We start from the raw sequence: 26,870 nt of genomic DNA on the forward strand, positions 1-26,870 counted from the left end.
ATTTTTGGTATGCGGAAGAGTTCCAAACAGTGTGACCTTGTGATGTGAATGCCCTGTGTTCCACAGCACTCACTGGCTTCCAGGGGAACTACTGAGCAGCTGTCATGTTTCCCAACAGAACAGGGTGTAACAGTTTCTTGCTCACCATGTTTATTTAATGGCACACTCCAACTCTCAGGCATGAAGTCTGCTAAAAACTTCAACCACCATCATTTGTTGTTGAATATGCTTTGGTCTTCTCCACAGTTTAAGGATTTTGTTACCTAGTTTAGTCTTTTAATCAACAAATAAAAACACACCATTTTATGCTATTTGGGCCAAATTAATTTTATTATGCTCCATGATGAATTGCCACCAGTGCAACATCCTATTCACTATACAATTCAAAAAAAAAAAAAAAAAAAAATCACATACTAAACAAAATTTCAGTTGATAAATGGAAATGAATGATTGAAAATTTTTATGAATCGCATACATACAATATGTGGCTAGCTGAAATTGTCTATCACATAGCATTTAGATATAAAAAGCCTCATGCTAGTTTGTTAAATGCGAAGGCTACCAGACAATCATTTCGCTGGAGTATATATGGGAGGCTTTCAGACAATGCACAGGTATAGTGCTGCCCACAGTGCAGAACGGTGGAGGACTGAAACATGCAAACTTTATCTTACTCAGTAAAGAAGATGTAGTTTTCATGCCTGGACTGAACTCCACAGCTATTGTGTTTCAACCAATAGAAACTTAGACTTTGTGCAATCACAACAAAAAAGTCTTTTTCTCCTTAAGAAAAAAGAACAAACTCAATTGCCTTTGGCAAATTATATACCCATCTTTTATGTATGTTTCCAACTCTGAGAATTGATATCCTCTGCTCAGAGAAGCTCCTGATAAATACTTATCATACCAAAGTTAGATAGAAAATCCTGAATTCCTTGGCCAAAAGTTAAGAAACACCTTAAATTGGCATTACCTTACATTTCTAGGCCACTTAAAACATTTTTTATAATGTCATAGAAAAGACATGTTTAATGAAATGTATTTTTCCAGAACTGGAGGATTGAATTCAGCAGTGCTTTAACACTGAGCTACATCCCAGACCTTTCTATTTTGAGACAGGGTCTTGCTAAGTTGCTGGTCTCAAACTTGTAATCCTCCTGCCTCAGCTTTCCAAGTCATTGGGATTATAGGTATGAGCCACTGCACCAGACTTAATGTTATTTATTTAAAATAATTATAATGTCCTAGTTAATATTTGCACAAAATTTTGATTTTATTGGTTAGTAGCTGTCCAACCTTATCCACACCAGACTCACTGAGCTAAAGCCACAATAAAAATGATAGTAAGCAGAAAAGGTTTCTAGCAGCAAAGGGCGCTGTTTTTACAAGAAACAAAAATCTAGAATCTTTCCCATGTGCTTAAATTACTCTTGCAAGGAAGGTAACATTCTTTGAATAACTTAACTATTTTACTGCACCACTTACTGCTTTCATCAACTAAACCTCTTAAATTATTTTTATGATAACTAGATGCATGATCACTAGAGATTATGTGATAAACTGGTTAAAATTCAAGCCACATCTTGCAGGTCCAGCCTGTCAAGATCATGCCAATACTAGATTTTGGTCGAAACGATTCTAGATAGAATAATTTTTAGTTGGGTATCGTGACTATAGTAATGAAATACATTTGGAACTACATTCTGCATATGACTCAATGTGAGAAAATATGTCTGTATTTAAATCAGATAATTTTCTACCTAAAATTCAAAGTAGGTAGATATAATAATTAGCACTATAAATATGAATGACCATCTTTAGGTGAATTAGTGTATTGTAAAGAGGGAAGGACACCCTAATTTTAACACACCATTTAGTATGCATAAACAAATGTGCAGGTTGTAAGGTTTTATTTTTTTAAAAAAACTATTAAATCAGAATCAGTTATGTGTTTCAAGAAAATTGACATTTGGACCATCAATCTTTTAAGAAAAATGTAACCCTTCACTTGACATTTGACAAAAACCTTGGGAAATTATCAAAAGAAAAATATACAGTATGTTAGGTTCAGCATTACAGTACATACCTTTGCCAATTAATTTGATATTTATGGTTGGTATTTTTGAAGACCTCAATCTATACAAACTGAAAAACAGAATGACCATTATGGTTCATGAAGAATAAAACTACCCCAAAGCCTCTAAACTCCAACTTAAATAATTTTTCAGAATAATACCAAAAATATTTTTTTAAGAGTTTTGCCAAAAAGCCTGTCACATTTGTTACAGCATAAACATAACCGCAATCAAGTACAGGTATGGAAGGAAGGGTTCCCTGTGGTTCCAGCCTGCAAACACCACTACTGTGCCAGTAACAGCAATGCTGCTGTAAGAGGCATAATTGATTTCGCCTACTGGGATCTTTGTAGAGATGTCATACAGAGCATATTGCTAAAATTTGAAAAATGGCATCAGTGTAGTGATGTCTAGAGAACTGTGCAAGGTATCAACTTCAACATTCATATGTAGCATTGTATTAAAAATGAAGGGGCTAAAGAAACTAAGGTTTACATCACTTAAAAAAGAATGTAGTGCTATAATAGATTTTAATAAGAAAATTTAGGTACAGAAAAAGTAGGGTATGAAAATAGTGTTTTCCTTCTGGCATTATAACTAAATTACATTAAGGTTTTTGTCAGTCTCACATATAGTATTTAAACTCCCTTGTTGATGGAATGAAATATATTCACAAATCAAGTGAGCATCCTGGTGTAAACTTGTACACAGTAACAGGGAGTAGCTTTGTAGAGGATTATGACAAACCTTTACAGATTAAATGAGGTATTGCACAGATTAATTAAAAAAAAAAAAAAGCAAAAAAGGCAACAAAAATATACAGCAAATTGGTAGAACATTTACATGATAATTTTACAGAATCCATAGACAGAAAGTAGTGTTTAGTATTTCACCTTAAAAATATATATATATATAATATATAGATCAGTCTTCCCATTCATCATCATCCTCAAAATCTTCTTCATCATCTTCATCTTCATCTTCATCTAGAAGAAAATCATCAAGACAATGAAAATATAAATGTTACATAATTCTTGAGTTCTCCAAATACTTGACCTCTGAAAACATAATCCATTTAATTCTTGGAGAAATCTAATTAATAAGATAGTTTAAAATTTAATGAAATACATCCAAAGAGTGTGATAGTTAAACCAAGGATTAGAACAGAACTTCCAAGATTTGGGTTCCACCTTGGTATCTATGAAACAAATTTCAACCTGTGATTTTTCCCTCTCTCCCTGTAGTAGGGATAGAACTGAGGACCTCACTCGTGTGAAGCAAGAGAGCCTCACCACTCAGTACTCCCCATCCCAGCCTATCCAGTGTGCTTAATATTAATGTGTTATATTACATTTGGTTTGGTTTTTCTGAATTTCAGACTTATAAATCAAGAATCCAACTGCCTTCTTATACTCTTCATGTGGATTCTCAAATTTAAAACTTGTGAAGTTTTTTCCTCTCCCCAGCCTGCTTCTCCATCTCTGCTCTAGTCAGTTTCATCTCAATTAATGATATCAATTCTCTCAGGTAATTAGGTCAAGAGCCCAGAAATTATTAATGATTCCTCTTTTTTTTTTTTCACCATCCAACCCAGTTTACTCCTTCCCACCACACTCCCATACCATCACTGTATCTTGCTTAGATTGTTTAGTCCATTTGCATCAGAGCAAAGGGAGTGACACTATTTACATTCTGAATTAAAAAAAAAAATCTCATGTTGCTACCCCCTAGAGGCCTCCTGTGGCCAAGCACTGCTCTGAATAAAATCTGATGTGACCTCAATTCTAAAAATCCCTACATGATTTCCCAGTCATCATTTCTCAGTGTTCTCCAAGCCTTTCTCATAATGCCATCTCCTTTGATTCACTATTTCTAGTAAGATGCCTTCTTTCTGTGACTCAAACATGCCAACTTTATCCTTGCTTTCTGTCTGCCTGAGTCTTCTCATCTTTGAGGACTCACTAAAACCCCACCTTCTTGGAGGGGTTTTCTGACTATCCTCTGTAAAGTATAACCCTTCTCCACAATCAGTAAGTATCTTTCCTGTTTTACTTTCCTACAACATTCCTGTCTGATATTCTTACATGTCTTTAGGTTCATGGCCTTCACACTAGAATACAAGCTCTATGAAATCAGGGAGTCTGCCTGTCTTTTCATTATTGTATCCTTAATACGAGAAAACAGTGCTTCAGAGGAGCTGCTCAACTAGATTTCTTGAATGAACGAATATGTAGATGTTGTCAATTTCTGAGAGCACACTTCTATATTTTTATCAGCTTGTCATAATTACTAACCTTTGAAGTACATATCCCATATAACCCCTGCAAGCCAAGTTGGCAATGTAAGACAGGACCCAAACACTTTCACTTGGTAATAATAGAAAATAAGAAAAAGAAGTATGTGACATATATGTGTGCTAGATGTACAGATCTGTCTTTTTCTTTTATTTCCCCCACTATAAAACAGATATTTTAAAAGGTCCTATAAAGAAATACTTCAGCTCTAGTATTAGAACTTGGAAATTAACAAAAGCCAGAGAGAAGCAAAGATATATTTTCTTGGTTCCAAACTAAGTTATTTCTTTTATTATAATAATACTATGAGTTATTATTATTCTTAACAATAATAGCTATTAGTTATTTAAGTCTAAAAGTCAGCTCTAAATTGTTACAGAATACACTTGCAAAACAGTTCAACTGACTACATATTACAACTTCTGTTTACTTTTCTAGCAATAGAAATAATGTGCTATCCAAAGTTTTTGCTAGTTATGCTTCAAAACTACCTGGATAAGCTGGGTGCAGTGGCACGTGCCTGTTATCCCAGTGGCTTGGGAGGCTGAGGCAGGAGGATCACAAGTTAAAGCCAGCCTCGGCAAAAGTGAGGCACTAAGCAACTCAGTGATACTCTGTCTCTAAATAAAATAGAAAAAAGGCCTGGTGATGTGTTTCAGTGGTTAAGTGTTCCTGGGTTTAATCCCTGATATCCAAAAAAAAAAGAACTTCACCTGGATAAAAGCATCAAGTACACCTAACTATGCTAGCATCGAGAGTGACCAAAGGTAAAATTATCACCAACTGCTCCTCCTTGGTGAAAAGGAGGAAATAGCTAGTAATTCTATCTTCTGGTACTAGCACAGAAATAATAGTAAAATGAAAAGGGTTCAAATACACAAAGTATGTTATACATTCATATATGAACCACGATAAGTTCATTATAACTTGCATGACTATTAAAAAATGTCTTTTTTTTTTTTAAATCACTATAGGGAAGTATTTAGCAAAACCCAGAGACATCAAAAGAAAAAAAATGCATTCTCATCATCATCTATTTTATAGCAACCTACCATTTGCCCCATCTGATCAAATGTGAACCTTTAATTTATCTCTTTGACACTGGCAGCTATCAAAATTTTTCTTGAGCATCTTCCATACATGAAGTTATCTTTTATATTTTCTTTTCTAATTTGGCCAGAATACCATTTGACCCAGATGATTATCCTGTCCTCCTTCAAACATTTGTTTCACCTGACTTCTAAATGCTACATTCTGTAGTCCTCAGACCTTATTATTATTAGACTTTTTCTTCTTTCTCTTTGTTTATTTGTTAATTAATTAATTAATTAATTAAATCCTGGGTAACTGAACTCAGGGACACTTTACCACTGAGCCACATCGTAAGCCCTTTTGAGCCTAGTTTCAAACTTGCGATCTCCCTGCCTCAGCCTCCTGTGTCACTGGGATTATAAGCGGGTGCCACAGTGCCCAGCTAGACCTTTTCTTTTCCACATCCACTTTGCTAATCTCAACCAGTTCCATAATCTTCAATAATACGTATCTATGTACAGCTTATTGACATGCAAATATTAATAAGACCTTGTCCGTGAATCCTAGACATATAACCAAATCAACACTTAAATTTGAATTCTGAATAGGTATCTCAAATACAGTATGTACCAAAGCCAAATTCCTAATCTTTCCCCTTAAACTTGCTCTTCTGTTAAAGAAATTCCACCTTTTAAGCTGCTCACTTCTGACCTATCAGTAACTCCAGTGATCTATGCATTCAAAATAAAACCAACCATTTCTGATTAGTACAAGAAATCTAGTTCAAACCTCTATCATCTCTTGCATGGATCACTGTCATTCCTATAGTGGCTTCCCATCGAGTTCAGAATAAAAATCAATGGTCTTCAAAGCATTACTAATGGTCCCCTGTTTCATTCCTTACTATTCTCTCTCTCTTGCTCCCAACATATGGACCTTATTGTTCCACAGCCTCAGGTACTCTGCACCTGCTGTTCTTTCCATCTGATGCTTTTCCCAGATATTGCTTTTTTTTTTTTTTAACATGTTTTACTCCTTCCAGGTTTTTCCATAAATGTCACCTAAGTTGGGACTATCGTTCTATTCCAAAATGAACCTCCCTCCTACAGCCTATAACTCCCTTGCCCTTTTCTGCTTTATATTTTCTAATTTGTTTTGTATATTTTTTGGTCTCTCTCACAAGAAAGCTTATTTCATGAAGGCAAGGATTTTTACTGTTTTGTTATAATTTTAATATTACTCCTTCACAAATATTTATGGAATAATTAGTCTTTTTTGTCTTTGTAATTTGTATAACGTTGCTCAAGGATCTTAAGATATCTATCTCCTTATAGAGAAACAAAGAAAAGGAAAGTAAGATTTACTGAGCACCTATTATGAGCTAGGTAATCTGTTGGTTACATATTATTTAATTCTCACCATCAATCATTTGATATGTGAATTCTCTCCATGTAACAAATAAGAAAATTAAAATGATAAAAATATGCTTGTTTGGGGGGAGTACTTATTGAGGATTGAACCCGGGGGTGCTCTATCACTTAGCTATATCCCCAGCTCTCGGTTCTCACTAACCTGCCCAGGCTGGCCTCAAACTTTCAGTCCCCCTGCCTCATTCTCTCAAGTAACTGAGATTACAGGCATGTGTCAAAAAAGTATTCTTTAACAAACCCCACAATCTATAGAATATTCCTAATTTTCTAATCCTCTGAAACCAGAGAAACCTTCTGAATTTCTTCTGTCAATAGAATATAACAGGAATGAGATCTAGAAATCACAAGCTTTGTCTAGAGGCTGCTTGGCAATCAGATTCTATTAGTATTTCTCAGTATAGGAAATACAATTACCACTTTTCCAAAGTTTTCCCACTTTACAGCTATGGTTGTGGTGTGCTAGCATCTGTAAATTTTAAGATAGACTAATTACAGGGGCAATAAATCAGTTAATTACTCATTAGCAGAGAAAAAGCTAACAAAGACAGTTATAAAAATAAAAACAGCAGAATTTTAAGCAATAAAATTCTCTCTCACACACATACACACAAACATATGCAAGCTACCTGAAGAATGAATGGCTTTGCTCCTTTTCTGCATTACTTCCATCAATGCACCCACAATTCCTGAAGTGGGTGCAGGTGTTGGTGGTGCAGATTCTTGGCCATCAGACACCTTGGAATACAAAATTAGAAAGATTCAACTGTAAATCCTTAGCAAAGAATCTGTCTTCAGAATGTCTTACTTTCTTAGTATCACCTCTTTATCTTGAAAAATTAAAAAGCAAGCAATCAAAATTTCAAGCCCAGTCAGGATTAGCTAAATTAAGAAGAAAAAAACTGAATATTCCCCCCAAAAGTGAATAATAATTTCTGCACATTCCAGCACACAAGAATCTTATATGATAAAACTTCAAAACTATTATTAAAGGACATTATTTTATAAACCTGGGCAGTATTTAGAAGTTCTGAAACTGTACCTGTCTCACATGGCAAATAACTAACTATCCCTAGTAGAAATTACTTCCATTTCCTCCAAACTATATTCAGGAAATAAAATGATACAAAAGAAAAAACTAAAGATTTTGATTAAAAATTCATTTATTCAGAAACCAGTCCCTGCAAAATTATCCCTATTTCCACATTCATATTAAAAAAAGAGGAAAAAAATGTAATGGAAAAAATTTACAATTTAGAAAGTACTTCTCTAAGTACTAAAATGAGACAAATATATTTTTACATATTAATTTTATTAATTCTGTCTCTGAACTTCCATTACCCATTGTTATAATATTGGTAAAAAGATTAAATAGGGCTGGGGATATAGCTCAGTTGATAGAGTGCTTACTCACATGCACAAGGCCTTGGTTCAATCCCCAGTACCACAAAACAAAAACAAAAAAGATGAAATAGCATAGCTATAACTAAATAATCACACAAGTTTTTAAACATTTTTATTTATTTGAAATTTTAAATCCTTTTCCAAGGAATAAAATTTTCCAAAGAAAAATATTTTCCAAGAAAATTGTCTTAATAACTTTATTAAGACAAATTTTTCATTTGGTTTTTTGGTAACTCTTCTACTAACTACTTTTCTTTCTGGGCTAAATATCGCTGTGTTCTCTTAAAAAAAAATTCCATTTAGCTCTCCATAAGATACAGATTAATTCATAAGTACTTAAGTTTAGCTGTTGTATGTAATACTATTACTAGTATAGCAGTCCACAAACAGAAAATCTCAAGTTTTAGAGTTTGGTATTTCTGCATGAGGCTCTTAACAGCAGCCAGAACCACTCTTTAATGATCAGGTAATATAAATCAGAGAAGACTAAATAGGAGTGCAACACTGCCATTAGAGTCTAAAAATAAAGCTTTATACCACACCAAGTCCATTCTTTTATTTATGTACTATATATAGCAGCTTTTATGGTACAGCAGCAGATTTGGGTGCTTATAACAAAAAGACCAGGGCTGGGGATGTGGCTCAAGCGCTAGCGCGCCCGCCTGGCATGCATGCGGCCCGGGTTCGATCCTCAGCACCACATACAAACAAAGATGTTGTGTCCGCCGAAAACTAAAAAATAAATATTAAAATTTTCTCTCTAAAAAAAAAAAAAATTAACAAAAGACCATATGGCCTATAAGTCTAAATACTTATAATCTGGTCTGTTATCAAAAAAGTTTGTCAACCTCTAAAAGATTAAATGATCTAAAGGATTAAATGATGATCATCTTGTCCAAAAGTTATCAGCCTTCAGTGTCAGAAATTCTATTAGAACTCTTTCAATTTTTTTTTTTTTTTTTTTGGTGGCACCTGATTCTTTACTAGTCTAAAACATGGAATCATTCGAATATGATTTAGTTTTCATAAAGTTACTAGTTTGGATTTACCAAGGTGATTACAATTGGTAATTGCAATTGGTATTTTAAATTTCCCTTACTTTAATAATGATTCTTTTAAAAGTATCTTTTATTTAAAAATAAAATATAGAACAATGAACTGTAAACATACTATAAGATTCCATTTATAGTAAATTTTAGAATAGGCAATAAGCAGGGTGTGGTGGCACACTCCTGTAATTCCAGTGGTTCCAGAGGCTGAGGCAGGAGGATCCCGAGTTCAAAGCCAGCCTCAGCAAAAGCGAGACTCTGTTTCTAAGTAAAATACAAAATAGAGCTGGGGATGTGGCTCAGTGATCAAGTGCCCCTGAGTTCAATCCCCGGCACCCAAAAAAAAAAAAAAAAAGAATAGGCAATTACATCAGTGAATGTTTTGGGAGCAACTAGCTGGTAAGAGGCATAAGGTAACTTTCTGGGATACAGAATGTTCTACATTTTATGTAGAAGTATGGGTTATAGAGCTATAGGAACTTATTATCTAAATCAAAAATTTGTGCATTTCATTGTATCTAAAAATATTTAAAAATCTATAAGATTAAAAATTATAAATTATATTCTATAATATGTATACTCAGAAAAATGAGAAATTATATACCATCTATGTATATGATATATCAAAGTATATAAGTGCATTCTACTGTCATGTATAACTAATTAAAATAAATAAAAAATTAAAAAATTATAAATTATAGCAAGAGAAAAAAGATTAACAAACTTTTCAAAGATATCTTATAGATTACTTTAAAATTCCATTCTGATCAATGATCTAAAATGAAAGAGCATATTACTTACAGATTTCAGTTGAATACCCTGTCGTATCTGGTCTAAAAGCGCATCCCTTCCAGAGCAGGACACTGGTCGACTGTTCTGTTCCACTTTTTTTAGCTGAGCACCCTCTCTGATTTGATCTAAAAGGGCTGCTTTGTTTCCTGCAGGAGTTGGAACTTGATGGTCCCCATCAGAAGGGAGGCCAGGGGGAGGTGGTGGCCCTGGTGGAGGCGGAGGTGGAGGTGGTGGGGGTGCTGTCACTGATCCTACCACTGATAGAGGTGGAGGTGGTGGTGGAGGCCCAGAAGGTGCTGAAGAGGGAAGGGCTGGAGGTGGAGGAGGATACACCCTATTTGGTGGTGGTGGAGGGACGGCCACACCTGGCCTGGAAGGAGGTGGTGGTGGAGGTGCAGCTGTGGGAGCTCTTGAAGGTGGTGGGGGAGGAGCACCTCTTCCCCTGGCAGGAGGAGGAGGAGGGCCTGAGCTATGTGGAGGGGGAGGAGGTGGTGGTGGTCCTCCCCGTGATGGTGGTGGAGGTGGTGGTGCTGAAATAAAAAAACAAAAAACAAAAAAAATCAAGATCATTTTCCTGTTGTTTCTTGAAAAATATCAGTGAAAACACCAGAATTCAGTTTTTAGAAATCAGTACCAGTTTTGAAGGTTAAGAATAAACATTTTTCTACTTTATAATAACAGAAATAACAATGAAATCAAAGTTTGCTTAATAAGCACTTTTATATTTTAATTAAAATTAACAAATAACTGTTCCCTTTTTAAAGAATCAATTACATTTATGTTTTTTAAAAAGTAGTTCAGATTCAAATTTTATAGTTTATCATAGTCAATTAGAATTTATTAATACTAATCTGAGCTAAGATACAAATATAATGCTTTTCCTTTAAAAGGTAATCCTTTGTTGTCTAATTTATATGGATTTATATTTTATGGTATAATGTCCTATTATTTCCAAAAGAAATTCTAGCAATTCTAGCAATGGAAAGAAGGGAGACTGGTTGCTCAGTCAAAATATTCGATTACATACTTAGGAAACAAAAAGTGATAAACAAATTAAATGAGAAATCCTATAAATTGTAAAAGTAAAGTCATTAATTAAAAGTTATCACTATTTTGATAGTAATGATATTTACACTCTTCTACTTAAGTGACAATGTTAAGATATTAAGAAAACAAATTTGAAAGTACAATGATATCAGACTATATTGGAGAATGTGAATAAAACCTAAGTGTTAGATTTTATTTTACTACATTTCTGGAGACATGATGTTGCCATCAACATACACCAATAAATATAATAATGTACTTCATCATTTTCCCATTAATTTAAAGACTGGTTTGAAAAATTATTTTTAGGAGTATAGAAATGTTAGAATTCATAATAGTCATTTGTATTTACTAATACAAAGTATAATGTGGTATTAAGGAAACTTCCTATCCAACCAAATTCAGTTATAAATACCTATCTTAATTATAAGCTTAGATGCTCAGTAATACAATGATAACAGAAAGGGAAAAAACCCTCACTTTACAGAGAATAAATAGTATCTTCTGATTTCATTTGGGACAATCATGGGGAGATGCTTTAGAAATCTGAAATCAAATATAATCATAAACATTGAATGACATGTATGGAAAGGACCAAACTCACATGGGTATTGTCTCTTGGCATAAAAACCTTCAAATATACATAACCGGGAGCAGGAGAGTTAACCTAAATTCAGACCATCACAGTGGGACACTCCTACGATTTACACTTAAGGTGTACTAGAGGTCTAGAAGATACAGCTAAGATTCACCCAACATTCCATCTAATTGGACCAAAAGCAAGGAGACTTAAAAGCTTGCTAGAAGCAGAGTAGTTTTCTAACATTTTCAATCAAATGGCAAAAAGGGGAGGAAATTTATATATATATATATATATATATATATATGAATGAAATGGCTATTCCCTGAATAAGAGTGTATCAAATCCTTTCAAGAAGATACAAAATTTCATTTAATCAGGTTTACATTTCAAATAGCAACAATATTTAGAACTAGTATAATTTACTCCTCCCTTACTTAAGAGGAAAAGGATTGGACTATTTTATTATGAAAGGCATTAAATAATTATTTTTCATGATTTTACCAAGAACCATGAATTAAATTTCTTTTGAACCTGTCTGTATGGGGTACATTTATTGGGATAATTTGGGATTTGGCTAATACAAACTCAGACAGACACTAATTCAACACTCAGAAAGGAGAGTCTTGATTTATGAGTCAATCATCAGCTGTATCGTATCTGCATGTAGAAAAAGTTCAGCATTTCTATTACCTTGCAAACTAAAAGCAAACTTTTAGTCTGCCTTATGTCTACACAAAATGGAAACTGCAAAAAATGCCATGTCTGAAGGTAAAAACTATGAAAGAAATAAAATAGGAGAAGAAAAGAACTTATGGTATGCAGTTAGCCAGATCTGCACGCGCACGCACACACACATGCCCCTATACATCACTATGAGAAACACACCACTATGAGAAAACTCTGGTCAAGATTTTCAACTCTAAGTCACCACAAATACCAGAATTAAAATAACAATGGTATTTTTGAATTTTTTAAAAAGAAATAAGTACAAAGCATCAAACAAAAGTAATAAAAAATGAAAATGGTTCCATTCAAAGCTAAAGGAAGACAAGATTGAGCTTACCAACAGAACAGAACAGAACAAAACAAAACAAAACAACTTTGTCTTGGTGGGAACCTAATACTAAAAAAATAAGTAAACATTATTTCAGGTCAATATTAAAGTACTGGTAGATAATGCTCTAGCCAATACTTGAGACACACCAGTCTGGCTGGTGGCAACCACAGCTGCTGCAGGAAGGCGGAGTGCAGGTAGAGACAAAGGACAGCACAGCAGAGCAAAACAAAATAAAAAAATACCTGGCTTTCGGGGAGTGAGGGTGGGGGACCTGTGGGAAAGAGGGAGGCTGATCTCAATGGACCCAGTGGAAATAAGTCCTTTATTTCTCATTAAGAGTATTTAACCTTTTTCTCTCATTTATTCCAGTATTCCACTTTTTAATTTTTAACTTATTTGCCAACAGGTTTCAAAAAAATACATATGTATTCATATAATTTTGCTCTCGTTTTAGTTGTTTTCAGTTTCACCAGTTTATTAGTTAGCTTTAGTTTGACTTAGATGGGGTATAACAAACTATATGTGGGTTTGAATTGTTTTTGATCTTAACATTTGTTTGTTAGTACGTTGGCTTTGTCCTCTTGTTGCCTCTTCTTCACTCTTTTCTCCCACTAATAGTCAAAATTCCCATTTCTCTTTCCTCCTTTTTCTCATTTTTTTATTACTTTTAGGTTTTTTTTTTTTTTTAAACTCCTTATTCTTTATAGCCATCATCTGCTACCTATCTCCTGCCTCTCCTCGGTTCATTTCAAACTTTCTCGTCATCCTACTTTATATTCCCTTAAGAAACCGTAATCCCATTAAGAGAATTTTAAAAAATTAAATAATTTATGTAATTATTACCCCATTATTATTGCTATGGTTATTAATATAGTGGATGATATAGTAAATCTGTTGTTCAATACTTGATCGAGTAAATGGTTTTTTTTTTTGGTTGGTAGTGATGTTAAATGCTGACCTCATAATTCCTATATAGGTGGAAGTGTTATAGATGCCAAAATAGACATTGGACATTTTTCTTAAGGCTGTGCATCTGTTGCTAACATTTATTGCTATTCCTGGCTCCCTGCTTTCCCTAAAAGAGCCTGGAAAGTGAGTGGGACATTAAGGTTATAGAATAGAGATCCTGCTGCTGAGCAATACTCACAACTTAGCCAAGTAACAGCAAATCTTACCCCACACACGATCTAGCCCTACTTGAGCCTCAACAATATTTCAACACATAGAACATAGGAAACAAAACCCCCAAACCAACAAGCAGGCACCAACAAACAGAGAGGGACCTTAGATCCTACTCCTGAATATTTACTTATACATCAAAATAAGAGAGAAGTCCCATAACAAAACAATTAACTATACACAAAAGGACATGTGTATAAAAGAGGAATGGGGAATACATCTCAATTGATGCACAAGTCCCAGACCTCTGAAAACATGAGGAAACAGGCAAACAAATCGCTCCCCAAAATTTACCATCCCCCAACAAACAATCCTACAGATATGAAGCAGATGATATTCCTGTGAAAGAGTATAAAAAACTTATTATTAAAAGTTCAAAAAAATCAAAGATCTAAGTAATAAATTAAGAAAGCAAACATATGAGATAAAAGACCATTTCAATAAAGAGATAATGAAAAGAAATAAATCAGAACTCCTGAGATAAAAGACACAATGAATCAAATAAGCAATTCACTTGAAGGCATCACAAACAGATTAGATTGCACAGAAAACAGAACTTCAGGCCTTGAGACAGGGTATATGAACTTGAACACTCAGTGTGCAATAAAGGAAAAAGAATAAAAGATCATGATCATAATATACAAGAACTCTGGAACTGCATCAAGAGAACAAATCTGAGAGTCACTGAAATAGAAGAGAACATGAAGATACAGGATAATAGCATTAAGAACATTTTCAATCAGATAGTAATAGAAAAATTTCCCCATATTAGAAATGAGACATCCAACTACAACAGGCATATAAGACCCATCATAACCAAATTATCTAAGAAAGAAAATAAGGAAAGACTATTAAAAGCTACAAGAGAAAATTGTAAGGCCACATTTACAGGTAAACCAATAAGGGTTACCTCTGACTCTTCAACTCAGATCCTAATGTCAAGAAGGTCTGGAATGAGATATTCCAAGCTCTAAAAGAAAACAATGCTACTCAAGATTGCTATATTCGGCAAAGCTATCTTCAAAATCAATGAAAGAATGAAAACTTTCCATGAGGAAGAAAAACTAAAAGAATTTATGACTATTGGGCAATCATTAGAAAGAATATGCAAAGATAAACTGAGCACAGCAGAACCCCAAAACCAACCCCAAAGCTCTCAAACGGATGAAGATCACTAGAGCAACCACCAACTAAATGAAAATCAATACAGAATAAAATATAGCAAATAAGCCAAAATGTTAGAAAAGTACAAACATATAAATAATAACATGGAATGTAGATAGTTTCAATTCCCCAATTAGCAGAGTGGATCAAAAACCAAGGTCCAACTTGTGCTGTTTGCAAGATTCATTGGAAAAAACATTCACAGGCAGAAAGTAAAAGGATGGAAAAAATATTCCATGCAAATGGAGCCTTAAAACAAGAAGGGAATAGCTGTTCTCATATTTGACGAAACAGATTTGAAGCAAAAATTAAACAGAAGAGAACAAAAAAGCCACTACATAACTGATAAGGGAATGATCCAACAAGATATAACAATAGTAAATCTATATGTCCCAAGGTTCCAGACAGACCCCAAACAATAATATGGGGTGATTTCCATACACTTTTATCACCAATAGACAGGAGATCCAAGCACAAGATCAATAAAGATATCTTCAACCTAAATAACACTATAAATCAACTAGACCTAGTAAGACATCTATAGAATATTTCATCCCAATATTTCATGCGAAAACTACTGAATTTACTTTCTTCTCAGCAACTCATGGAACCCTTTTCAAAACAGACCACATTTTAGGGTCACAATGTAAGTTAGGGTAAATACAAAAACACTGATATAATGTCATGCATCCTATAAGATCATAATGGAATGAAACTAGAAATCAATAGCAAGAAAAATAATAAAAAAATGTAAACATATAGAGATTGAACAATATTCTTTTAAATGAAGAATGGATCACAGAAAAATGAGAGAAGCAATCAAGAAATTCTTATAGATAACAACATATCAAAATCTCTGAGACAATATGAAAGGGGTTTTAAGAGTAAAATTTATAGCACTGAGTGCCTATGTCCAAAAAAAAAAAAAAGAAAAGAAAAAAACTAGGTCCTAAATACATACTTAAGACTATGTTCCACTTCAAGTCATTGAGAAAGTAAGAATAAATTAATTACAAAATCAGTAGAACTCAGGAAATAATGAAATTGAAAATTAAAAAAATATAAAGGATCAATGCAATAAAGATTTAGTTCTTTGAAAAGATAAATAAGAGGGGCTGGAGATGTGGCTCAAGCAGTAGCGTGCTTGCCTGGCATGCGTGTGGCCTGGGTTCGATCCTCAGCACCACATACAAACAAAGATGTTGTGTCCGCCGAAAATTAAAAAAAATAAATATTAAAATTCTCTCTCTCTCAAAAAAAATTTAAAAAAGAAAAGATAAATAAGATTGATAACCCTTAGCCAAACTAGCCAAAATATATAGAAAAGACTCAATAAACAAAATAAGACATGAAAAAGGAGATAAGACTCTTTTGAAGACAATGACAAATTTCTAGACACACGCCACCTGTCCAATGAAAATCAACACAGAATAATTGAACCAGTAAGATACAGAAAACCTAAACAGACTAATATCCAGTAATTAAATTGAAACTGCAATTATAAGCTTTCTAACAAAGACTAGGCTGGGACCTGATGAATTCTCAACTGAGTTCCTACCATACCTTTAAGGAACTAGTCTTTCTCAAATTATTCCACAAAATTTAAAGGGAGGGAACATTTCCAAGTACATTCTACGGAGTCAGAATAACAGGCCAGGACCAGATAAATTCTCAACTGAGTTCTACCATACCTTTAAGGAAGAACACACACCAGTCTTTCTGAAATTATTGCATGAAATTGAAAGGGAGGGAACACTTCCAAATACATTCTATAGAATCAGTATAACCCTCATACCAAAACCAGACAAAGACACACCAAGAAAAGAAAACTACAGACCAACATCCCTAATAAACACAGAGAAAGTAAGAATAAATTAATTACAAAATGTGTAATAAAAGAGGAATGGGGAATACATTCTCCAAAATCCTTAATAATATATTGGCAAGGGCTGAGGTTGTAGCTCAATGGTAGAGCTCTTGCCTCGCATGTGTCAGGTCCTGGGTTTAATCCTCAGCACCACATAAAAATAAATAAATAAAAATAAAGATACTGTGTCCATCTACAACTAAAAAAAATCTTAAAAAAATATATTGGCAAACTGCATCCAAAAACACATCAAGAAGATAATACACCACGATCAAGTGGTTCTCCTCCTAAGTATGCAAAGGTTGGTTTAATGTAGGCAAATCAATAAATGTAAAATCACCACATAAACAGAATTAAGGACAAAAATCATGATCATCTCAGTAGATGCAGAAAAGACCTTTGATAAAATATAGCAACCATTTGTGTTAAAACTGGAGAAACTATGGGTAAAAAGAACTTGTCTCAACATTATAAAAGCTTTATATAACAAGCCAAAGCCATCATCATTCAGAATGCAGAAAAACTGAAAACATTTCCTTCAAAATTAGGAACAAGAATGTCTCTCTCACCACTTTTATTCAATATAATTTTTTGAAACTCTAGCCAGAGCAATCATGTAAAAGGAGGAAATTAAAGAAATACAAATAGAAAAAGAAGTCAAACTATCACTATTTACTGATAATGATTTTATATTTAGAAAATCCAAAAATGAATAAAAAAAAACCCACCAGAAAATTTCTAGAGCTGAAATGAATTCAGCAAAGTAGAAGGATACAGTATCAACATTCATAAATGAACAGCTTTCATATACTCCAACAGTGATTCTGCTGAGAAAAAAATGAAAACTATCCCTCAAAATAAACTACATGATAATTAATATAACCAAGGAAGCCAAAGATCACTACAATGAAAATTATAGAACAAAGAAAGAAATTAAAGATGACCTTAGAAAATGGAAAGACCTCCTATGTTCCTAGATAGACAGAATTAATATTGTCAAAATGGCCATACTACTAAAAGTAATAAACAGTTTCAATGCAATTCTCATCAAAATACCTATGACATTCTTCACAAAAACTAAAAAAAAAAAAAAGGCCTAAAATTCATTTGGAAGAATAAAGAGACCCAGAATAACCAAAGCAATCCTGAGCAAGGTCAGTTAGAGGCATCACAACACCTGATCAATTATACTACAGAGTTATAGTTAAAAAACAAAACAAAACAAACACAGTATTGGCAACAAAACAGAAATGAAGTCCAACGGAATAGTACAGAAGACACAGAAACAAACACACATACTTACAGACATGTGATACTTGACAAAGGTGCCAAAAATACATGTTGGAGTAAAGATAGCCTTTTTAACAAATGGGCTATGAAAACTGAATATACATATGTACCTAAATGAAACTAGATCCCTACCTCTCACCTTAAACAAAATCAAATCAAAGTGGATCAAAAACTTACGAATTAGACCAGAAACTTTGCAACAGCTTAAAGAAAACACAGGGTCAATAGTCTATCCTATCAATGCAGACTCCAACTTCCTTAATAATATCCCTAAAATTCCTGAACAGAAAGGAAAGAATTAATAATGTGAATATAGAGCCTACAGAATGAGAGAGAATCTTTGCCACCTACTCCTTTGACAGGGGATTAATATCTAAAATATATAAAGAACTCAAAAAAGTGACATAAATAAAAAGATATTTCTCAAAAGAAGAAATACAAACGGTCAACAAATATATGAAAAAATGCTCAACATCTCTAGTAATCAGGTAAATGTAATCAAAACTACCCAAAGATTTCATCTCACTCCAGTCATAATGGCAATTATCAAGAATATATAATAATAATAAATGTTGGTGAGGGTGTGGAGAAAAAGATATACTCATATATTGTTGGTGGGATTGCTAATTAGTATAACTATTCTGGAAAGCAGTATGGAGATGCTACAAAAAAACAGGAATGAAACCACGACATGACCCAGCTATTCCACTCCTTAATATTTATTAAAAAGAACTAAAATCAGTATATATGGTGAGACAGCCACCTCAAATGTTTATAGCAGCATAATTCACAAAGCCAAATTATGGAACCAGCCTAGATGCTCATCAAAAGATAAATGGATTAAGAAACAGTGGTGTATATATATTTACAATGAAGTTTTACTCAGTCATAAAGAAGAATGAAATTATGGCATTTGCTAACAAATGGCTGTAAGTGGAAAACAACATGCTAAGTGAAATATTCAAGCCAGAGTCAGAAAGAAGAGTTGAATGTTTTCTTTCAGAGGAAGATAAGGGGAAAAAAGGTAGGGAATCGGATATCATAAAGATATATGGAAGATCAGGAGTAGAAGAAAGGGATTGAGAGGGAGGAAGGAACAATGGGAAAGGGGAGAAAATGTGAAATAAATTTAACAAAATCATGCTATATGCATATATAAGCATACCAGAGGGAATTCCTCCTTTATGTGTATTTACACAGCACCAATCAAAAATGAATAACAAGTGAAAGGAAGACCAGTACAGAAGGATGACCAGTAGAGAAGAATGACCAGTAGAGTAGGATGTGGAGAGTGGTGATGATTTGAATCATGATCTGACTCCCTCATGGCTGCAATGCACTAGGAACTTTTTGTGCGAAGGTGCAGGTCAAGATGGCCCAGTTGCAATGGTAACACCAGCAGAGGAGGTTACATGCAAAGGCTTGTAGCTCTTACCAGTGGAGGCCTTGAGCTCAGTCACCAAATCCAGAGATATAGAATTCTGAGCATAATAAGATGACCCTAATGTCTCACCAGTACTGTGACCTTCAGATTGCCTGCTTTGCTGAAACTTTCCCACAAATAACCTTCTGATGAAACATTAAATAATAAATGTGCTGAGCTTGCCCTAGATCACTATTTCTTCATCAGAGAGCAGTGTTCCACTTGGCCCCACCTTTTGCTCTTTGTGTGTCTATTTGTCTTTTCTCCAATCCCCATCACACCTGGTCCAGCTTCTGAATTAATGGCCCAGACGTGAGAGGCCCAGGGAGTTGGTGCCCAAATAGGGACCGGACACAGAAGAACTTCAATGGTCAGATGAGGGGACACTCCTGAGGCCACGGTACCCCAACAAAGGTGAGGAGCACAAGTTTATAGATGGGTGTAAAACATGAGACAACTAGAGATCCCTTTCTTTGGATCCTATGTTGCAATGCTTAAGACTATGTTTTCTTAGCTTCTGCTAGATGTTTCTCTCTCTTAGGCTTGCATCTAAACTGCAGAAACTGGTTTAAGACCAAAGGAAAAAAGCATCATTTTAAAACTCAAGCCACTATGGCTGGTTATCTTATCTCCTTTTCACACACTACTATCTTGCTTTCTTAACAAATTCCTCCCTAACACTATGGCACAGGGAGAAAAATGGAATGATCTCATACATATAATTTTTCTTTTCCTTAAAAATCTTTGAGGACTTCAGCACTGTAATCTGACCAAAGAGTAAACTCTGTTAACTACATTTGTATGATATCCACCAGAATTTGGCTGCCTACCTGGCCCCAACTTTTTCTATGTGTCTGTCTGTCTTTTCTTCATCCCCCATCACCCCTCATCTGGTTTTTGAACTAATGGCCCCACTGAAAGCAGAGATGAGAGGACTGCAGCAGGCAGCAGGGGGAGGGAGCAGTGGAGGAAAAGGTATGGGAACCAGAACTGGTTATGGAGAAAATCAAATCAAAGTCATACACATGTATGACCTTCTCAAAATGAACCCAATTGCTATGTATAAGTAATTCTTTAATAAAAGAACAAAATAGAGCTATAATTTAAAAATTATGTAACTTATATACAGTAACAGAGTTCGGAAAATATTAAAGATCAAATTTCATGCACTCAGACCAAGAAAATACAAACTGAAAAATTTTAGTTAATGCAAATTAAAATTTATGGAAATGCTGACAAGTCCCTTAGAGGGAATTTGTAAAACTGTGTTTATTTATGTTTAGTTCTCCCTCACTGACCCAAGTTAATATAAAATGTAATTTATTTTATACAGGATATTGAAAAAATGTTATGTGTGAAAAACAGTCACAAAATAATCAATATAATTATTAGTAACAAAAACAACAGAGGTACTTGGGCAAGAGGGTTTTTTTCATATAAAACTTCAATAAAATTAAATTATACACAAAGCATAAGCTCCAACTCATATAGAAATAAAATTTTATTTTAGCATCTACACGTTAGTTTGAGTATAGGGCAGAAAATCTCACTGGAAGTTATATTTGGAGACAGGATATATAAACTCAAGCTCCAATAAAAATCAACACAGCATATCATGCATAATTTAGAATGCTAGGTCAAATAATATTCCACATACATACCACTCCATTGTGGTGGACCTATAGAACAGATTATTATGAGTTAATGGACTTCAAATGATTATACATACTCAAAGAGATACACTGGAAGTCACATGTCTATTTATTTTTATAAATCTGATTATATAATTTTACAAATAAAGTGTCAAGGAGACTTGAGTAAACAGGTTTTACAAAGCATATTTTCAAGACTTTTTTTCATATCTTTGAATATTAACTTACAATTATATACTCTACTTAGAAAAGATGGTAATAAATTGTAAATTTGCCTTTTTACTCTTCCTTTAAAAAGTAAAAAACCTGTCTTACATAAAATCAATCTTTGGTTTCTATAAGTTTCCAGATTGAAAGTCAGGTTCTTGCATATAATAATAAAAAAAAATGTATTTCATTTTATTCCCAAAGCATTTTTCTTAATTCCTATGACATTTTTGTAAATTAAATTAAATTTGTAAATTAAATCAAGAAAATGCCTTGCCTAATTCAGTGTTTCTGAAGCGGATAAAAAAAAAAGAAAAGCAGTAACAAAAAAACAAACAAACAAACAAAAAACTCAAACCCAATCTAGTTCATATGATCCACTTTTAGTTATAGGTATTCAGGTGAAAGAGAAGCCATGGGTATGGTCAAGTAATGTCAACAGTTACTTTATAAACTTAAAAATCCAAAAGGCTGAGAGATTCTGAGCATTATCAGAATGTATGGCAAGGTGGGTAGTAATAGTGAAGAAAGAATGCTGAGGAACACATGAGGGTTGTCAAGAACTTCCATCATTTGTACACTAGCAGTAACCATGACTGACCAAGAGCATTTTAAAAGAACAGTGGTGTTATGCCCAGGATTTATTTTTAAAAACTGACAGAATTTGGAAATGTAATGAACCTGCAAATAAGATAAATAAACATCATGCTCATTTCAGTCAAATTAGCATCACTTATGAGTATTTATATGGATGTTTCCATGAGAGACTATAAGATGACTGTCATACTGAGAAATTATTTTATTTGCATTTTGCTGAAATAACTGTTAAGACACAACTAAACTATAAGGTGCTTTAAATATCAGATTTTGTAAACTGATCTCAGGAACCAAAAGACAATTTTGTACTTTATTCAAGAAAGAGTTTGCATTTTAAAATTAATAGAGTGTTTACATTATTTGTATTATGGAAATGCTTACATTATTGGTTAGACAGTGATTATATTTAAAAAAGTACTACTTTTGAATTATAAGAAATACAACTTTAAGGAAGGATTCTTATGTATGTATATAGCTACCTATGATGAAACTGACCAATCTCAAAACATTCACAAGACAAAAACAAATCCAAGTGCTTATATAGAAATAAAAGTTACCTTGCCTTCGTAGTTCATTTTTAACTGCTTCAACACCTCCTGTTTTTTCAATAAAGTCATATATAACTTTTGATGTTTCTCGGTCTTTAAGTTGTGCCTCTGAGATTCCACACAAATCAAAAAGATTCTTCAATTCTGGATCCAAATTATTCAGCTACAACAGATAACATAACTGCTAACTATGAAAATTAATTCAATTTTTAAAAAATAACCATGATAAAATGGAATACTCATCTGTATTATAATACTTGTACCCCAAAGACTCTGTATAGTACCCAACACAAATAAGTGTTCAATAAATGTCTGTAGAGTACAATGAAGCTACATAACCAAAGATTATTGACCCCAATCACAAATATTTTTCTTCAAAATAATTTTTCCAAATACTAACTTTTGTTTCTTGGCAGTACTGGGAATTTAATCCCGGAGTGCTAAACTACCAGAGCTTTTCAATTTTTATTTTGAGATAGAGTTTTGCTAAATGCCAAGGGTGGCCTTGAACTTGAAATCCTCCTGCCTTAGCCTACCGAGTCACTGTGATTACTAGAGCATGACACTGTGTCTGGCTCAACACCACAGCTTCACTTTCTTTATCCTCAAAGTACTATAAAATAAGGGATAATAAAAAGTGCCACATCTACACTGGGTTCATTTCTCAGCACCTCATACAAATAAATAAAATAAAGGTCCATTGACAACTAAAAAATATTAAAAAAAAAGTGCCACATCTAGATAATTCCACAATTGGATATTCAGAATTCAATTATGCTAATTTCTAGTAATTTAGTATGTATTCCCCTGAATTATCCCTTGGCAAAAATAACTTTCTTCCCTTGGCTTTCAAAGCATAAGTCTTCGCTTATTCAGTAAATAAAGTCCCAGAAGCATAAAGTTTTGTCTTCAAAGACTTGGTCATGAATTAGATAAAACAATACTATAGTTTCAAGGCTCAGTGGTTCAAATACATAAACACAACCACATTCACGAGATAGTAAAATATTAATTAAAAATATCTAAAAAGGCTGTAACAGTCCTATTTTGAGTAATAATGAATATGGCTTAAAAAGACACTTACATCAAAGCCTGTATTTGGATCCCAGCCAACATGTCCAATATGCCTAAAGTAGAGAATTAAAAATGAAGAGTAGAAAAAAAAATGCATAAAGGGATTGAAAACATAACAAGAATGAAATCAAATGCATCCTTTGAATTTTTGGCCTGCACTGATAGTTCTCATAGACTCAATAGTATTTTGGGAAGACCTATATACCAGGAGTTATGAAAGCAGGATTCCAGCCATGGCAGTGTAACAACTAAACCTTAATATTCTCAAACAATCTCTTTGAGCATCTATTTCTTCAACTGTCATATAAGAATATAAGAATCATGCATATGAGAAGATAGGAGTTTTATAATGAGATAATAAAGTAATGCATATGAAAATGCTTAAAATATGATATATAAATATCAAAGGCTTCTTTTCCCCTCTAGACAATGCCTGCAGGCAATTTCCAAATAATATTTGTAGATCAGAGTGGGAAATCATCTTCATGTTCAACAATTAGTTGAAATACCAAGTTTATCTAATTTTTCTTTTCTGATGGGTGAGAAAGTAAATTAGTTGTAAGATTTACAGGACATATACTGAGGAAGTGTCTTCAAAATCTCCAACAAAATCTACAGCTTTTAAAATACAATGAATGCAAACATCCTGCCCTCCCCCAACCCAGCAAAAGAAAAAAATCAGGAGCATCAATGATGAGTAAATCAAAAGTAAAAATAAGAACAAAAAAACTCTTACTGGAAGTTGCTTGGTGTTCCAATATCTGCCTTGGTTAACCTCTTCTTTTTAGCTTTTCCTTTCTTCTTTTCTTTGGTATGGGAGATGTTGTTGACTTGGGTACTATAAAATCTATTTGTTGTGATTTCTGGATTTTTTATATCAACTGTAGCCATAGGTAGATTGGGACCTACAAATAAAGTCAAAATAACATTAAAGAAATATAATTTAACAAAATAATTCTATATAATCATAATTTATAAATTTAAATCTTTTTCTAAAGTAGAATCACTTCATTATTATAAATTAAATTTTAAGCCTGCATATATTGATGTTTTACAAATAAGAAGGTACTGCCTAAATTTCTAAAGCCTATAATTAATTCATAAACACTGTGGCATAGATGCATTATTTCACATCAAACTTCTATTTGTATAACATTAATTCTCAGGAAGAATAAAACTTTTAATTGTGCTAATCACTTATATTTTGCCTATAATAGTTTCATAGTGAACACACTGCTCACTGGTAAGATGGTATACACAAAATAAATAACAAGGATAAAGAAAGTAAAAGAGGTATCTGCTTTGTTTTAAATTTAACAAAGAAGTCTAGTCTTACCACTTTGTTTCAACTTTATTAATCCATGAGGAGAAAAGTACTTATAAAATCATTACTACCAATTTTTCCAAAACTGTCATATTTAAGTCCATTAATATTTTCCCTACCAGTACACATAGAGAGCATAAGTATCAAAAGCATACAGCTCAAAAACCTAAAATGGAAAAATTCTTAAAAACACATATTTTTTGCAAGGATCAACAGTTAAAATACCCTGGGCACTCTTGGATATTATCAGTAGCATTTTTAGGGGTGACACTAAGTGAGGTAGCACAAAGCTTGCCTTATAATTAAAAAACTATATTAATGGAATAATAGTCTGAATGTAATATATTCAATTAAAAACATGAATTTAAGTAAAGGTCAATAAATGTTCCTTAAACATCCCATTTCAATATACAATTCTCTAACAAAATCTAAGATCATTACATTAGTGACAACTTTCAAAATGTATAAACTACTATCACCATTTGTAGAAAAGGAGTTAACATAACACAATAAGGATGGCCTTTCACTGGCATCTGGGAAGTTGCATTTTGAAAACATTACCCCCATTCCCTGAAAGGGTGGCGCTCACCATGTCTAAACTTTATGCTAACAAAGTGATCTAGGTTGAATATCTGCTTTCCCCTTTGGAGTCTAGAATCATGGTATGGCAGATGCCTATAGGACCAAACCCCAGTAAAAGCCCTGGGCACTAAGTCTCTATCTAATTGAGCATTTTCTTAGGTAACATTTCACATATCCCAATTCATTGCTAACAGAATGAAGCATATCTCTTGAGACTTCACTGGGAGAACTCTTGGATACTTGTATGAGTTTCCTATGTACTTCATCCCATGTGTTGTCACCTTTGCTAATTTTTATATCTTTAATGAATATCTGCAATAAGTATGACTATATGCGGAGTTCTGTGGGTTCTTCTGGAGAATTACCAGCCATGGGGATAATCTTGGGGATCTCCAAAACAATCATATATAATGGCAAGTAGAAATTTCAAGAAATTATAGGGTAATGCATATCAAGTGATCACTCAATGGCAATTTGACTATAATTTATTAATTATGTTGAAAACCTTGAATGAACTAAATACAAAGTTGTCTGTAAGAAAAATGTTTACCTACTTGGGTAAATTACATATAACCGATTTTCTCTTTCTCTCAACTCTACTATTTTTTAAAAATGAAATAGAACTTAAAAAATTATAAATGCCATGTGTCCTTATCAGAGAAGGACATGAAAAAATGTATATTTTTAATATCACCAAAACTGAGTTATTTTCCATCAATAGTCAAAACGTATTTATATATAAATAAATAATCTAAAAGTTTTATTTATAATTTCACTTAAAAAAATCCCATGGAATTTGCTGATGTTGGCAAAAGTAAAGCAACTAATACCCAAAAAAGTGGAAGCTACTGAATAAAATAGATAAAAATTATTAAAAGTTTCCTTGGTGTCAAGGAATAATCTGAAAATAATGGCAACCAGAAGCAAAGGATAGGTGAACGATATGGAATGATCTGAAAGGCTGATTAAGTAGTAGACAAGGATTTTCTAAATTGTTCACATATTTCAGCATTTGCTAAAGTTTCACAATATAGGACTCATTGAGAATATCCCAAATTTGAAGGTTAAAGGGTTGAAATGGTGACACAGAGACTTATCTAGTGATCTTTTCTCATTTTTCCCTTTCTGCCTGCTTTTTTTGATAACTTATCTATACCAACCAGTATCAGCAATACCACAGTAAGAGGCTACAAATTGTTTATT

General features: G+C 33.3%; 1 protein-coding gene across 1 annotated transcript in view; it reads right to left on the minus strand.

Annotated features, from left to right (window-relative positions):
• Positions 1-301: 301 nt before the first annotated feature.
• Wasl (WASP like actin nucleation promoting factor) overlaps positions 302-26,870 on the minus strand; it is a 71,957-nt gene continuing 45,388 nt past the window's right edge. The window contains exons 6-11 of the mRNA XM_027926520.2: positions 24,498-24,666; positions 23,772-23,814; positions 22,697-22,850; positions 10,083-10,603; positions 7,458-7,566; positions 302-3,061 (exon numbers count right to left, since the gene is read on the minus strand). Of these exons, the coding sequence (XP_027782321.1) occupies positions 3,000-3,061; positions 7,458-7,566; positions 10,083-10,603; positions 22,697-22,850; positions 23,772-23,814; positions 24,498-24,666 (1,058 nt within the window). The 3' untranslated portion in view covers positions 302-2,999. The remainder of the gene's footprint in view (positions 3,062-7,457; positions 7,567-10,082; positions 10,604-22,696; positions 22,851-23,771; positions 23,815-24,497; positions 24,667-26,870) is intronic.

The sequence above is a fragment of the Marmota flaviventris genome, chromosome 1 (assembly GCF_047511675.1).
Source record: "Marmota flaviventris isolate mMarFla1 chromosome 1, mMarFla1.hap1, whole genome shotgun sequence".
NCBI classification, from domain to species: Eukaryota; Metazoa; Chordata; class Mammalia; order Rodentia; family Sciuridae; genus Marmota; species Marmota flaviventris.